At 32.0% G+C, this 17736-nt stretch overlaps 1 protein-coding gene across 3 annotated transcripts in view; it reads right to left on the reverse strand.

Annotated features, from left to right (window-relative positions):
• Nucleotides 1-17736, reverse strand: part of LOC125052872 — a 164294-nt gene that overhangs the window by 60410 nt on the left and 86148 nt on the right. For all 3 annotated transcript variants that reach the window (XM_047653918.1, XM_047653920.1, XM_047653921.1), the window contains one exon: nt 9311-9364. In XM_047653918.1, the coding sequence (XP_047509874.1) occupies nt 9311-9364 (54 nt within the window). The remainder of the gene's footprint in view (nt 1-9310; nt 9365-17736) is intronic.

Below are 17736 nucleotides of genomic sequence, written 5' to 3' on the forward strand. Positions count from 1 at the left end.
ATGTATGTAGACTTTACGCAGGTTTAAGAAATATTTGTAATACATAGTTTAAAATATTCTATCGTTAATAAAGATATTAGTCAGCTGCGCCCAATAGTTACAAAACTATTATTTACGTTCAAATCATTTGGGCCTACGCGAAACCATTGTTTCACCGTTAAACCCAGGGAATTCTCGACAAAAGTCTAGCATTTAAAGTTTTAAATTGTTGTCACTCAAACTGTTGAGTTAATTTAAATCTTGCTTTATTACATTATGATAGTCAAGAATTCGTATACAATACGATAATTTTAGTTCTATCTGTTAAGGATTGTCCCTAAATATTAAAATGAAAGCCAACAAATGTGTGTGCGCGATGAAGAATAATACCGAACTAACTTCCGATTTTAATTCAAACTCAAAATAACTTTATTCATATAGGTGAACAAATACACTTATGAACGTCAACAGAAAAGCTTGTAAATTGATTCCAAATTTACATTTACTACCAGTTAGCAAGTCAAGGGCGTAGAACGGGCAAGAAGGACTTGCATGAAACTCTCCGCCACTCTTTTTAATCGCTAAGTTTTGAGTCAAACATATTGTTTGAAATGCAGCAAATCAATCCCAAAGATTAGGCTCATTTAAATATTCGTCAAATTTATAAAAAGCTCAATTGATTAATAAACGTTTAACGATAACTTTGAATTTATTCAGTCAATTCTTTAATTTCGCTTGGGAGTTTGTTGTCAAATTATCGTCTCACCTCTAGATGGGAAATTCTGACTACACAGAAAGTATTAGGGTGTCAGCCAGATCGGGAACAAGGTTAAATCATAACAGATCTAAAGATGCATATTATATATTTCTAAACATAAATGTATATAGCTATGCAAGGTTCATACAAAGATTCTATATTTATTTTCCAGTAATACGCAAATAGGGTGTGTAGGAAATGAACCAATCATCTTATTTGTAAATAACAAGTATTTAAATTAGCGATAAAGAGTTCATTCAATCATAATAAATAACATTGCATTACGTCAAGCGCCTTGTTTTCATAATGCGCAGTTTTTTTAGATAAACTATTTGTTCCTAGTACCCTACGTACAATAATGACGTACATAACTAAGTAAACAGAATTTTTAACAGATTTTATTTGAGCCCTAATCGAGATTTACCATAAAATGTAATACAATACAGTGAAAGAAAATGTAGGATATGAGGGTGGTATAAAGGCATTCTGCGAGTATTCTGATACAGCTAAACCCACCATAAGGCTAAATAAATAAATACACAACGAACAAATCCGATAGACATATTCATGTTTCTGTCTTCTTTCGTTTAACTCTGCGTTCAATATGTGAATGAAGTAAGCAAATTAGCTTTACTACTAAAGAAAGAAGTTTAGTTTTAATTGGAAAAGTCGTGTTGTAAAGTTTCTATGGTCTCTAGTTCATACAAAAGCGCTGAAACAGTCATTGGACATCGGGAAATCAAAACTAACAATAACAATGGATTGATAATTCAATGCAAAACAGATTTGTGAAAACATGTTTACTTTATACATTTCTTTTGATAAAATCTCTGATAAGATACAAATAAAATGATTGACGAGGTTTAAATTTCTCTGATTTTATCTGATTGTAGCCATTGACGTCATTAGTCATTTATGTGTTAGAAATGAAATCTAACTGTGAAAATCTTTTAAAAACATTTGACGGGAAAATGACGCGAATTAATGACGTCTATTCTCCACGGTCTTGTACCTAAAAGATACATATGTTATAGTGTCCGGTTGGAATGAACAATTTTATCCTCTTTGTCTATGTATATTGTATATGCCTCGCCTCCTGTATAAAGCCCGTCACAGACTTAGCTATAATATATATTAATATTTTTATGGCTAGGCATATTACTATATATTTTCTATACTAATTTTCGCGTGACCGCACACTCAGCTATAATATATATTTCTGTGACGTCACCAAGCGATACCGTAATATACATTATTGCAAATTCCTATATATTATGGTATAGCAAGACATATTCCGACACCAATTAAATGAAGGCAAAATATATATTTCTCAGTGTGTGGTAGCTTGCTATAATATATATTATAGTACGGTATATTATTATATATTATAGCTAAGTCTGTGACGGGCTTAAAAATGTAAGCCGTCGGTTACGGGTCTTTTAATTCTCCCATCTGTCATGTGGTCATATGATTTTGACAATTTGATGAGTAATTTGACAGTTCTAACTTGGACCTGTTTTTGAATCTTAAATGTATACTCGTCATATAGAGCCTATCGTACAGACCCTATATCCGTTGACGTCAGGGAAATTTTAATTTAAGTCGTAATAGTTCATTGACAGTATGTTATTTTCATTTCTTTTACAGACCATATTAAATGATGGTGGAAAACTACTTATTATCTTTGGTTAAAAAGTTGGTTGGGTGAAAATAAAAAATAAATGAACTGGCGTTAGATCACGTTGTCTCACATCTGCATTTTATAGACGTTAATGAAGGGTGATGAAGAGTGGCTCTTCGATAAATTGACTAATCAACGCAAAAATCATTTTTAAATCCCAACCAGTACCTGATATTTGCGCGTTCAATCTCTTCAGGTTTATAACAGATATTATATTTATATATATATATATTTTTTTAAAGACAATTCACACCAATTGACCTAGTCCCATGCTAAGCTGGTGCAGCTTGTGTTATGGGTACTAGGCAACGGATATACATACATATTATAGATAGATAGACATATAAATACATATTTAAACACCCAAGAGCTTAGCACAACACCAAATGCTCATCACATCGATGTTCGTCTCAGCCGGGGATCGAACCCGGGACCCATGGATTCGTAGTCAGGGGTACTAACCACTAGACCAATGAGTCGTCATATTAATGAAGAATTTCCAGAATCAATCACATTTGAATTCAATTTGTATGCAAACATTGATTGGACCTTAGAGATCCATTGTATGGACACGTGTTCGGTCACGGGGTTTTATAGTTATTTATATTTTCCTCCTAGATAAGAAAATTTTCTTTACGAGTATTATGACCTACTGTGATTACGTAATGTATTGCTAAGTGGAAAGAAAAGATTATTCTAAAAATTCATTGTTAAATTATTTTTAGTTCTTTATTTAATAGTTACGTTTATTCAGAACCTCATTAATAAGTTACAGATTAAATCAGATTTAATTACATATTTTTACTTTTGTAATCAACTCAAAATTTATTTATTCGTTGGTAACTATGTCCACTACGTCAATATTAAAAAATTAAGGTCCAAATAAATATTTACTCAACCACTGGAGGTTGGCCGTCTCGTGAAGCGTGTCTTGTTCTAAGCCAGATGCAGCAACTCTTCTGCAGATGAAGCCATGATTTGTCTACCTACCAACTCGCAGTTTACCCTAGATTTGACCCTTTATTATTAATTGAAGGAGTTGGTAGCGGTCATGGCGCAACACGTGACCCAGGTACGCAACTTTCCGTTGTTTAATGTTCTGCATAAATATTTACTAACAGTCCCCTAATCAATGGCGTAGAGCGGGCGAGTAGAACTGGCAAGACACTCTAAGCCAACCTTTTTAATCGCCTAGTTTTTGGTTTAAATAAATAGAACTGCAACCACATCATGCTTAAGGTTGAGAAATATGATTGAACACTTGAAATATTGAAACTGAAATTTAATGTACAGTTACAATGTACATGTTATTAGTGTTATGTATAGTATATAGTGTTATACATGTTACCATAAAATTATAAACTTTTCAACTAATTTGTGCAAAAAATCACATATAATTTTAATGGGTTTTTAAGAACCATAATGAATGTAGTAATAATGTATTAATTAATGTTCCTAATCCCAGATAACGCTTTTGAAACATCTACAATAGCATTTGCAACAGCTTGGCTTCATAAATTTAATATACATGTAATATTATGTATAAGGTATAAAACCTTTTTTCTCTCTGTTGTAATGTTTTCGTTACGCTTGGATTAATTGTTTTTTTTTTAACTTTCTAGTTTATAAGGAATAAAACTTGTACTGTGGTGTAGCCCTTCAGGCACCAAGGTTAAACCTCTTAGTGGTTTTTTTTTATAGAACAGGGGGCAAACGGACCTGAAATTTTCAGTAGTAGCCTTTACCAAAAAAACAATAGACAAACAAATTAACCTTCCCGTTACGATAACTCTTGGCTCGGAAGGTTTCCATCGCTTATCGTATCGACATGTCAAAGGTGATATATTGTCCCCAGCGAATTAATATCTTAATGCTGTTTTGATCAAATATTTATAGTGACGTAGTACAAGGAATTTATATGACAAACTATGCTACTTTTGAATGGGATTTCAATTGTTGAAGGATTTTCACCCGCAGTTTGCGCTTATTGGGTGTTAATATTTGTATATCAATTAGCAGATGAAGGTTTATGGAATATACAGTTTATTTGTGTTTATTTTTGCGCATTAATCATACAAATAATACGTTAACATATAAACATTTTTGCATAGATTGTGTGGTTTGAAAGTGAAAAGTAATGATTAACGAGGCGACATTGATAGCAATTCTTCATATATCAATTATATGAAACATTTTGTGACAGCCAACAATTAATGATTTCATCGTATACCTCGAAATAATCGAAATATTTAGAGTTAAATCGTTAACATTACTGATTTTAAACTATTAACTTAATTCAAAAATCCGGAAGAAGGACGATTACGAGGACTGTTCTTTCAGACTACATTACCATAGAGAGTAGATCAACAGAAAAACAAAATTTCAGTCTTCAAAAGGATTACTAAAGCTCGTTAGTGCTCGCGATAGAACGTCAATACTTATGGAATAAATACGCTTTTAATATTAAAGGAAAAGTAATTAAGAACGACTTGTATGCAGCGGATGCGGTAAAAAAATTTATAGCAATTGATTTTCCGGGACCCATACTAAAACCAGTCTTATTCCCGGATTGCTTTTCAAAAGACAAAGGAATTGTTTAATAAACACGGCTTACACGTGTCAAACAATGCATAGATAAACAGTTAATAGTCCACGATCGAATATTTTTATTGAGGGAAATAGCCTACATACTTTGAATTAACGCAGTTTAATAATTTTAGATTTAGAATTCTTTTAATTCCTAGGACATATACTTATTATTTAGTTGATTAATTGGTTTTAACATGTATAAATATTACAGAAAAGATCGTCTAACAGTTGGTCTGACCAAATTAAGACAATTATGTGTCATGACATCATTAATGCCCTGAGACAAGCTAAGTGGTGCTGAGACAGCAAGCATATCGGTTAGGGCATTTCAAAGGCACGACCTTCAGTAATGAAGACTACGAAGAAGATAGATATAGAGCGATGCTGAATAAGACTATCCAACACTTTTTGTCAGCGAAGAAATTGCTAAATTGTATTTGATACGTTTATATCACGCCAGGCCCATTTATATCTTTAACAATCATGCTAGAAGATGAATAGTAGGTTAGAAAGGATATTCGTTTTCTATAAAACTATGACTCGTATGAGGTTTTTTATTATGGTTTTTGAATCACGAAGCAAGTCGGAGAAAACAGTTTTTCTTACGTGGAAAATTTGATGATGCAACTTAGACTTTGTGCATAGTATTATCTGATAGTGACGTGAACTAATTAGATATTAAATATAGCACATGGTCTTTCATGTGACAATGAATATATTATTAATTAAGTTAATGAAATATATTAATATTTGATAATTTGTATATATGTTTTAAATAATCTGTGGTAGTATACTAAATTCCACCCGTCATCTCGACGTCCGTCGTTCCACAACTGCGCTTTATTTAAGATAACTTTTGCCGTGCACCACCACTATATGGAACCAACTATGCACTGAAGTATTTCCAAACCTATTTGTATTAGGGTCCTTCAAGAAAAGGGCGTACCAATTGTTCAAAAGCGGGCAACGCACTCGCGAGCCTTCTGGCATTGAGAGTGTTCATACCGCCGGTATCTCACATAACGTATGTATGTATGCGTGGGCTTAGCGAAATTATTTTTTTATGAATCACGATATACGGAATATATGGGATTGGTAAGAAATGAATCCCGGCTTTGTCGGCCCCGGCTCAAGACAAACTAATAAAATCGCTCCATTTTAGTTCACGTGTGGCCCAATTTTACGACGTCTATGTAAAAGCCTAAATCACTTCCTTAGGGTATATAAAACACTTTCATTAACAAACACTTTTGTATTTGTAATCTTAATCAGAGTAGGTTAGTATATACATCTTTATTGGTTGATAAAACAGTGCAAATCTTCGAAATATAATTTTTGATTTAAGGGCCAAGTGAACTTTTTCACCATACTATTGATTCTCATACAAATCAATGTTTATATTGATTAGTTATATTTAGACTTTACTTCCTTAAGTAACCTTGAACTCTTGATTAACGACAAATGTGTTTTTTTACGAGACCTACTTGTAAGGTATTAGATATTGTAATAGGAAAATTACCGTCAGATAAAAATTCCGTTTAACACCTGTATAGTTCAATAACCCCCCAGAGTTATTAGGAATTGGGATACAAACTAATGCAAAGGTGAATGACCTGAATTCCTTTAAGTTAACGGTCGCAAGCCTAATATAAAGTTTTTGTACGTATTTAATGAGATATTTGTAACTGGGGTCTGGGTTTTTGGCTCCTTTGTAAAGAATGAGTTTTTTTTTAAGGCTGGTCACATACTTCAAGGACACAGAAGTAACGGCTACTTGTATATAAAAGTGTGTAGACTGTAGGCACAGAAGAAGAATCAGCTTTTTATATAAATATACGTAGAAACGTATCTGCCTTGTTGAGAGAAACGCAGCGCCATCTAACAAGTCCCATTGTAAACCTAACAAACACTAGGTTAGGTTAAAAAAATTTAACTACTTCAGACAATAACAGTAATTGAAAAAAATATTGGTTGTTTGTAAAGTAGGTTTACGATCGAGATGTTTACGTGATAACGTCTTATTGGTGATATAAGTTTTTGGGAAGTAAGGAATTAATGAAGATAACAATTTTTTCAAATTTTAAATTACATCTATCGTTTTATTCACACTTTTGATGATAAATTTCGGGTGTAAAATGACAAGTTTACTTATTAGACTATGATATACATTTTTCTTCATACATTCACGGAATGACTGGCAGCGCTCGAGATGAGACGGGAGATCGGTCCGTCTCTCTCTCGTTATACCTGCGATCGCGCTCGTGAGGTTTTGGTGTGACACAAGTTTCTGAACATGTCACCCGACTAAAACGATTTTAAAGACGTTATCACGTCAAAATGATTATGATGATACAGAACTTTAGTTATCTCTAAAACTACTGAACCGTTTTTAATGATACTTCGACTGATCTGTGAGTAAGATTATACAAGGACAACGGTATGCACTTATAGTTTTCGAAAATATTGTGTATTTACATACACCTGCGAAATTTAGCACACCTGGAGGCCTTAATATGTATACTGAACTTGTCAAAGTACACGTGCTTGTAGGCGTAAATATGTGTATACTCAAATTGTAAAAATTGTCAATGAGGTTACCCTCCATTAAAATAAATCCTCTCTTTATTTTATAGAACAAGGTGCAAGCGGACAGGAGGCTCATCTGAAGTTAAGTCATACCGCCGCCCATGGACACTCTCAATGCCATAGATCTCGCGAGTGCCTTGCCGGCCTTTACGCTCTTTTCTCTGATGGACCTTATGTCGAATTGGTTCGGAAATACTTTAGTGGGCAGCTGGTTCAACATAGTAAGTATAGGCAAAAACGCTCATTTGTGGAAGTTGGTTGAAAACTAAGCAAACCATTTAGCCTTCATTGAAATCATTTCCACGTTCCAATTACATAAAGCATTATTATTTATTGCACTTACATAACATAAATACTTTGCTTGATCTAGCGGAACTTATAATAGCCGGTTTGTTGCATAACCATTTTGACGTGATAGTTAATTATTTACTTACACACAAGAAAACAATAAACATAAAAAAACGTTAGTAAAAGGCTATATACATGTGGCGCTATCGATTAAAAGCAAAGCTTATCTCTTGCACGTTTCGCTTGCTAAATATCTAATAATAAGACAGAGTAATGCAGAAAAAGATAAAAAAACCGAGAAAACTATCTCAATCATAAAAAATTATAGACAAAAGTTAGTATAGTATAGATAGAAGTATAGATCTATCGACTCTCAGAGAATATAAATAAAAACTGGTCTAACGCATAAATGAATATAGATAACTATAATGTTAAAAAATCTAAACATTTAATATTAACAATACACTTTCAAATGTAAATCTTAATTGTTAAATTATAATACGCGCGTTTAAGATAACCAAAGTTATAATTATTCGAAGATATTTTTAATTAAATAGTGTGCTATTTTAAGCATCTTTTGAGTGTACTATGCCGCAATCACTAAAGCCAATTTAATGTATTTTGATTTGCCTTCCAAATTATAAACTTATACAGCCGTCAATTCTAATAAATGTTATGTAATACCTCGTTGAAATCCGGCATTTGGTGTCAAAAATCTTACGAGAATTGAATGACGTCAATACGTTCGTGCATCAACATAAATATCACTATAAATGAAATAATTAATCGTATATGTACGCAATTATATAAACAGAACAATTAAAACACATTTAAACATTTCCAGTTAAGTGGTAAATTAAAGGGATCTAAACATTTTCAGTTTTTATTCATCTTGAATACTCTTATAAAATTACATATTTAGATATAACGTTAAGTATAATAATTATATTATAATGATTATTCAACCACGGTACAAATGAGTTCATTATACTTAACTTAAAATTATTTCAGAAATTGTTTGTTGGACGCGATATCTAGCGGTAAAAAAGTAAAAAAATATTTTTAGTTTGAACGCCATCTATGTATTAAATTTAATAATACAAGACTGGAAAGTTTTGTTAATGCGACATCTAGAGATTATTGTGAGAAATCACAATTGAATTGCGCGCCACCTATGTTCGAAGTTTTACACTACAATAACACACAGAAGCTAGCGTTAGTACTGTTCAGCGACATCTAGTAGAATAAATCTACTTTAAATATATTTTAAGAAAGACGGTAAATTTTACATATTTTAGCACTATTTCAGTAGATGTCGCTCAGTAAGCTTGAATAAGATTAAATAATCTGTGTGGATGGTTTTAATTGGTTTCGATATTGTATTTGCCATTTTGCCAGTTTTATTTTAAATATTTTGTTTAAAAACTTACCAGTGTCGTTGAGCAGCCCATGGATATCTGTGGTCGAGCCATCGGCCGACATAGCTGAAAAGAAAATACTTATTATTTCTTTTGTATGTTGGTGGATAATTATGAAACATAGGTACAATTTGTCTGTATAAAATATAAAGGAAAATTAAATTAATTCAGTTGATAAAGTCATAATAAAAAGGTAATATTCGCTATATGCTGTAGTGTGATTCATATTATGATTCAAAGTAACATTAAATCTAAGCGCCACAAATTAAATTTAACACTCCAAAATATTAAAACAAACGCTTAAACTTGCATCATAAATAACACAAGTTTCAATTTGATGTTATTTCAAAATGAGATATTAATAGAATTGTTGGAGCCACCTTCTACGACCGCAATCAGATTAAACATTTAGGAATAAGTTACGAACAAATCTTAATTAATTTTCAAACGTTATGTATGTAATTTTACAACAAAAGAAAGGTGTTCGCAACATACAACAGATGATACATAGCACGTGGTCGGAGCGCAAATAAATAATTTTATATAATCAGCCATGGCGATGTTTACTTCAACGTACGTATTATACGTAGAATTTTGCAATACAAGGTCAGGCTAAGCCGAGCGTGACCGTCTCGAGATGATTGACGATCAATCTTGACAGTGATAGGGCCGACTATGATAACTATATTCTCGTGTACACTGTAACCAAACTCTTCTGAAGCGGTTTATATTCGGTAGGTCTGAATAGGTCGTAAACTATTTTTTATACTCCTAAGCGACAGGCTACTCCAATTTTGACGTGAATATGTATTTTGCTGGCAATTCAAAACATTTAATGATAAAATTTGTGATACAGTTGGCGTTGCAGTTTCGATTCTTTTCTCTAGATGCAAAATTAAATTATACCATTGTATAGCTGAATGATTAGGGAATTAATTACAATAAGCGAGAATAGTGAGGCATCACCCGCGGTTTAGAGGGAAGCGCCGCCACTTTGAGTTTATTTTGCTGCGTATCGAGATTTGCAATTACTTTTGGCTCGGAGCAGCTACAATGTTCGTTTAAATTTTATTCATCAGCTGTCGTCAAAATCTATTGATTATAAATAATCATAATATAAACTATTACTAACTTTACTGTAATTACTAACTTTTAAATATCGATATTACTTCTGTAATAATATTTATATGATAAAATGTTTGCCGGGTTAGCTTTTCATATAAAATTATATGGCAGTGCGCACGTCACGCAGTGTCACATTTTATATTCTTAATTATAAATCACAATCTTTAATTTCATGTGTTTCTGATAGAAAGTGATCAATTGGCGCAGAAATTTTCCAAATCTCACTTGATACTCAAATGCGCCGTAAAGAATTACTTTTATTGGCAAAACATTTATTGTACAAAGATATATTATTCAGAATATTTTTTTAGTAAAAGCCTTATTTGATAGATTTTACGCAAGAAACACCTAGGTACCTTACAAAAAACTTTAATAGAACAAAAAATAAAACAAAATATTTAATATTTGATTTTACATGCTATTTTTAAATTCCTAATTATTATTTTTTTATTCTAAGAGGCGTGTGTGTGAATAAGCTTATAAGCCAAACAATAATGTTACACAGAAGGATAAAGACGGTAGGAAGAAAATTATATGTAATACGTTATCATACCTTTTAAATAAAAGAATAAATTTTTGACATTAGTGGATTAGGTTTAACATTACAAGGGGCAAGTTCTTATTAATGCGATTTATGTAAATATTACGGATATAAGAGATAATTACATAAAATTTAAATATAATCAATATTCATACAGATAATTGCCTAGCAATAGTTTAATGGTGTCAGTCGACTATTGTTTGCAAACAAAATATCATGCGTGGGTGATTTTTTGTGAAGTTCAAGGTAGGTTGTACTTGAGTATTTCATAATAGATTCTATCTACTAAAATAAGAATTAAATACAATTATATTATGGTACAGGGAATCACCAGCAATGAAAAAACCAGTTACTATCGATAGGCTTATCACCTACTTACCTTAAGAATAATGAACCAGAAATGTTTTTGTCCTAGGCATTGTTGTCTATAATTATAATTTAATTATAATTACTTTCGATAACACAGTTCAAGGATGAAAAAATTGTTGAAAAGAAAAGGGAAATTCTTTCGACATTGCATGAAAATAATTACGGAAGTAGATTAAGACAAGGTTGAGGGAAAATTGCAAATATCGAATCGGAAGCGACCGCAGAGGTCAGGGATCATCTGTATTCCGACATGCGCGTGCGCACCAAATACAGTGGACTAGCGATACACAATATTGACGCATTGCTTTAATATTTCATGAGATATGGATGTAGCTTCCTCAAAGTATCTTTTCCGATTCTATTCCGATTGACAAATAAAAAAAGAATGAAGTTTCTTGCCAGTTCATCTCCAGGTTCTACGCCAGGACTTTGACTTTTAGAACCATTCTTAATGTCGTTGAAAGTTTACATTGTGTTAACTATATTTATATATGTACCTATTTAATACGTTAAGCATGTTACAAATAAAACAGCAGCTCACCGCGAATATGCTAAAATAAAACGAAAATGAAAATAAAATATGTTTATTATGGAACATAAGACACAGGTATCACTTATTCCACGTCATTAATTTGAATTTTTAGGCATCCCTACTCATCGGAAAAGAAGACAGAGGGTGAAGGCCGAGAGAAAAAGCCAGCGTACAAAACTCTCGGTACTCTTTTAAAATAGCAAATCATCAACAACACTTATTTTAAAACAAATATCGCAAATTAATTAGAAGTAGCCTATCTAGCACTAGTCCCAGGCCCTTTTATCAACTAGATAATCGTTTACTTTATAATAAGCCTTTTTACACAACTTTTCTTTAATACATTTCTTAAATTTATAAAAAGGCAGAGATAAAAGAGCTTCTGGGAGCCTGTGCTAAAAAGGAGTATTAAGAATATCCATAGCGTTTAATAACCAGCATCATGAACACACACCACATTCACACCATCACATAACACAGCCGAATCGGGTATTACTTAGTTAAAGGTATTTAATCATTTTTATTGATATTTTTACTTTTGTAAACTAAACGTTTGAACCTTTTTGTTTAAATTATGTATTACATCTTTGGTTATATCTTTAGTATAATTGTTTTTTGTTAAATATAATTTATGATAAAAGGACTACGAAATAAATAAATAAAAGAGAAATTGTTTTATTCTTTCAAAAACAGTGTCATATTTTTACCTAATTTAAATAATTTAGCCTGGTTTAATATCAATCGAGTTTAATTATAGGCGTTTCGACTATAAGACAGTTAATATAACAAAGCGGAGCGTGGATTAATACATAATAATACAATTCAGTCTTAAGTAACGTGACGAATATGTTGCTATTCTTACACTTTTTAAGTAGTACTCAGTTGACTTGACAGTTTCGTGCCTCAAAAGCAATAAGCAAATATGATACAATAGTTTAAATCGTTAAAAGAAGTGAGAATTTCACAAAAAAAATAAAATAATAGCTGCTGGTCATTATAATAATCAAATTCCTTCTGTGTCATCTCAATTAGCGAGAAATATACAGAAATATAATTAATGTTATATAACTGCGAGTTAATCATAATGGTATTATATCATTTCTATGAATAAATAAATTCCGCGTATGAGTTATAATGCATTCAGTAAATACGTGACGTAAGTCTTCTCATCTCCACGACACTAGAGATAAACAATTGAAAAACTATCCTACAGAATCAAGATTCATTTTTCTCGTGGCAAGCTATTAGTTCGTTCCAGCCTGGTGACGTTCACTGCTGGACATAGGCCTCTCTCCGAATTTTCAATTACAACCGGTTCCCCGCGCTTTGTAACCAACGCCTTGCCTCCACCCTCACCAGGTCATCTGTACACCTAGTGGGAGGCCGTCCAATGCTTAGCCAACTGGTCCTCGGCGCCATTCCAGAAGTTTTCTGCCATTTTGCTATTGCAGTGACTTTAGTTCTACGGATTATTCATTTATCATTCGATCGCGTGGAGAATCATCGAGCATAGCTCTCTCCATAGCTTGTGTACCAGGATTTAACTAAGAGACCAAATATTAGATCCGTAAGTAATCACTGGTACGCACTGTTCGAAGACTTTTCACTTTTAGCATTGAGGAAGCGAAATTATTAGACTATTATGCGGAACGAAGTTTTCCGGGTCAGCTAGTGTACTAATATTTAAGAAGTTCTTAATCTTTATACTAGCGACATTAAAATCAATAACAATTTATGAGATTTAATTATTATTAAACTATTAAACCAGCTTTTGAAATATACAAAATGTTTTAACAACACAAAATTGTTTCCCGACTTTTACTATACTACATATAACAGAAACACTCTCAACAAAGATGTAAGCTTAAAAACGAAGATGAGATCCATAACTCTACCCGCATAGCTTCTAGATTTATACGTCAAGGAAAATATTAGTTATTACAACTGTATATATAAATTTCCACAATTTTCTTTGCCTTATCTTATTGTATGTCTTTGTTGAAAACATTTAAGGTTAATTGCAATCTATAACAATAGATAAAAACAATTGTTTTAATCCCCGCTGTTGGTTTTATAATGTAAGTGGAGGATTAATGACATACACTTATCTTAAGTAATTTATAAATATTTTTACCGGCTGTAGGTAAACATTGTAAGTATAATCAACACGCAGCTGTATATTTATTTGTTTATATATATATATACATATCATATTATATATAAAACAATCATTGGCACTACTACCTTTTTAGGTCTGGGCCTCAGATTTCTGTATCTATTTCGTGATCATTTGTTTTTCATGATATGCAAGTAAGTAAATCTTCTTGTTGTTCATTTTCTTCCACCTCGTAATTAGTTACTTATTTATATTAACTGTGACTCATTAACCTTTGGATTATCTTTAACATTTTTGTTTATACATATTATTATTTATTTATTTTTTATTTTTTTATTTTACGTTATTTTAGTTATAGTTAGTGTTATATGTTATTTTGTATTTGTGTTAGCGATAAGGTGCCCGTTGCCTGATAACTTATGTCACAACTTATACAACAGTATAAGGTAGCGAAGTGTGAATAAATAAATAAGTAAGTGGTCTGCCTTCTGTGTCTGACACCCTCTGTCATCATAAAGTGTTTAAGGCATACCATATACACTATATACATATAGTGCTCTTAACGGTATGATATTATAGGCATGAAACAGATAAAAGCAGAGGCCAAGATTTTGCACCACTAAAGGGTTACGGCGACACTACATGTAGATATTAATATATGGTAAAGTTCAACTATGTTATTGTAGAAAAGGGCTGGAATATGAAGGGTGGTTCCAGACGTAGGGAGAATGTCAATAACAATGCACAGTGAATTCCCATTTAGGGACTTTGAAATTAATTTAAACGTTCGAATTTTAAATGGAAAATTGTTGGGAATATAGGGGTTTTTGCTTGTCTCATTATAAATGCAACTGTAGTTCGCAGTCATGTTAAAAGTGGTGGGAATATGTTCTTTGAAAATGTTCACGACTCCAGATAAATTCCGTATTCTTTGGTGTGTATTGGTTTTCTTTTGTCGTTATTTCTCTTTGTTTTATATCATTATGGAAATGTTTCTTATCATGCTTATGTGATCATTATATATATTGTATATATTTTTAACATATATCATCCATATATAATATCGCCATCATTATGTTATAACATACTAAACGTTCATGTAATATAGAAAAAAATTCCAAGCTTTGTTTAATTAATAAGTTAATCCGAGTTGGCTAGAAGAATGTGTTATGACTATAATATTGTTTTATTATCCTACGCTAATATTGTAAATCTTCTATGCTTAATCATAGACATAAGAATTTATTGTAGTATCAGATTTTATTAATTTATAGTCTGTCAATACTGTTATCCGATAATTAATATTAGATTCACTCTTTGCGAAGTCAATTGTCATAATTAATCAAGCAAGGACCATATTCTTATTATTAGTAAAACGTTAACAAATACTTCAAGGTCCGTATTTTAAAGTCAAGTTTAGATGAATCTATTTTTCACTATGTAATTTGACAATTTTGACATTATTCGACAACTTCTTAGCGCGTAAATATATCATGGTGTAGTTATATGTTCTTCGGTATTCATCATGTTTTAAAAAATACTATAAAGTAGTAAATACTGGACATAATTATATAATATTTACATATAAACGTACCGTCTTATCAAAATACTTCGCTTATCAAGATCAAATATATTTTTATCAGTCATATTGTTTGATGTTAATCCCCGTTAAGATTTTATACTGACGAGTAGCAAATGTAAAGTGGGGCTAAAGTATCGAGGTTATAAATATGTTTAAGTAAAAGCAAAATCTATTTTGCTTTTACTTAAACTTTGGATAGCTATTACTACTAGGATACTAAGAACATAAGACCGCGCGGAAGGTCACCTACGCGTGGGACTGACCAAATCAAGTCTGCCGTAGGAGACTCACTCAATGAGTGCAGCAGGATGACCTCTAATAGGCAACGATGGCGAGGCGTCGTGAAGCGCATCACATCTGCCCCTTCTATTACTACTACTTCATAGTGATCACGACCGCTCTGTCAAGAGTGCACCGGATAGGGAGGACTAAGAACATTACATATACAAATATGTATATCAAATGAAAGCTTATTTTTTCCTATTCAATTTAAACATTTAGCATAAATAGTTAAAAAATAACTACATAAATGTATAAGTAATTCATCTAAGTACACAAACAATACGTAATAATACGTAAACATAATTACGGACGACACAGTAGCCTCACATTACGACGGTAATTTTGACGAATGTTTAGAACGTAATAATCTATTACCACTCTTTTCACGGAAATATTATTATAAGCCGTAATAGTGCTTTACGACTTTCTTCCCCGAGGCAAGCGATGTATGTTTCAGATTGATGATTCAGTTCTATATTTCAATTTTATAGTTGCCTCATATTTTTTTTTTTTGTTTCACATATACATCGATGAAGTATAATTCTTTTATCATATAACATGATTGCCGTGTCTTTCCATCCTTATTTATCTATTCTTTAAAGATTTAATTCCTTAGTGAATAATTACAATAGAATGTAGTATTAGAGTACCATAAAATTTATCTTAAACATAAAACTGAAAGTAATTGTATTTTATCACGCCATTGCGCCAAAAACTAAGGAGAAATTAGAAGTGATTAGTAAGTTATGAATATGTATACTAATTAGATTGAATTTCTTATGCCAAAACGTAAACAAAGGTGTCTTAGTCTCTTAATAAATTATTGTGATTAAAAACTCAAGTTAATCGTTAATAATTACTAAAATATTTTTTTAGATTAAAGTAGAGGAAAGTGACCAAATATGGGATAGTATCCCTAATATGGAATACCCCTATTTCTCCTAAATGCAAACTCACATACGCAATAAACAATGATTTTCTGTCTCTTTTTACCCCCTTTTACGCGTACAAGTTGTAGCATGTCAGTTGAGCAAGTGCTTTCGTCATTGTGACAGTTTTTTGTTTTGTCGCTACCGCATAACTTTCTAAGGTATGTTAAAAATACGTATTTTTCGTAAAGAAAGTGCACACATTATTGATTTTATAGCTTTTAGAGACCGTTTAGACGTTCTTTTGTATGTTTTAGCGGTATTAGATGATATTACTTTCTTAAATATAAAAATCTGAATGTCTGTTTGAAATCGTTGGAAAATCCAAATATGGACAGAACACAGTATATAATTATGGACTATTCCATAATTGGTTCTCTGAAGTATCAGCTGACATGATGATTTTGTTAATTATATATTTTTTTAATGTTTTACCAAAATGGCGGGCGTCAACTCGAAAACAAAGCGAAAATAATGGATTCAGAGCATATAGCGGAAGTAATAAAATTAGTAAGAGAGAAATAAATGGGTTATTTAAACGCTGGACAATACTTTGATGTGTCAAGATCTACTTTGTTTTGATTATGTCAGAAAAACGAATTTTCTCCAGCAGAAGCCGCAGCTACTCACTCAGCACTCGGAAAGAAAACTGTCGTGTTGGCAAAAAACAAGAATTAAAAACAGAAAATATCAAAAGGAAAAACACCAAAAGAGAAGACTAAGCCTAATTCAGATGATGAGGAGGTGATGCTATTTGATACTGACAGTGAACCCGATGCCTTGATAGGATATACAGCTCCAGAATCTGAAGATACGGATTGTATTTTCTGTGGTGTGCTGTTTTCGAATGATACTCCTGGGGTAACATGGATCAAGTACCTTATGTGTGGACTCTGGGCATGTAATGATTGCGCTGTGCCATAGTTTGATACCTGGATTTGTGATTTTTGTAAAAAAATTAT

The sequence above is a fragment of the Pieris napi genome, chromosome 10 (genome assembly GCF_905475465.1).
Source record: "Pieris napi chromosome 10, ilPieNapi1.2, whole genome shotgun sequence".
Taxonomy (NCBI): domain Eukaryota; kingdom Metazoa; phylum Arthropoda; class Insecta; order Lepidoptera; family Pieridae; genus Pieris; species Pieris napi.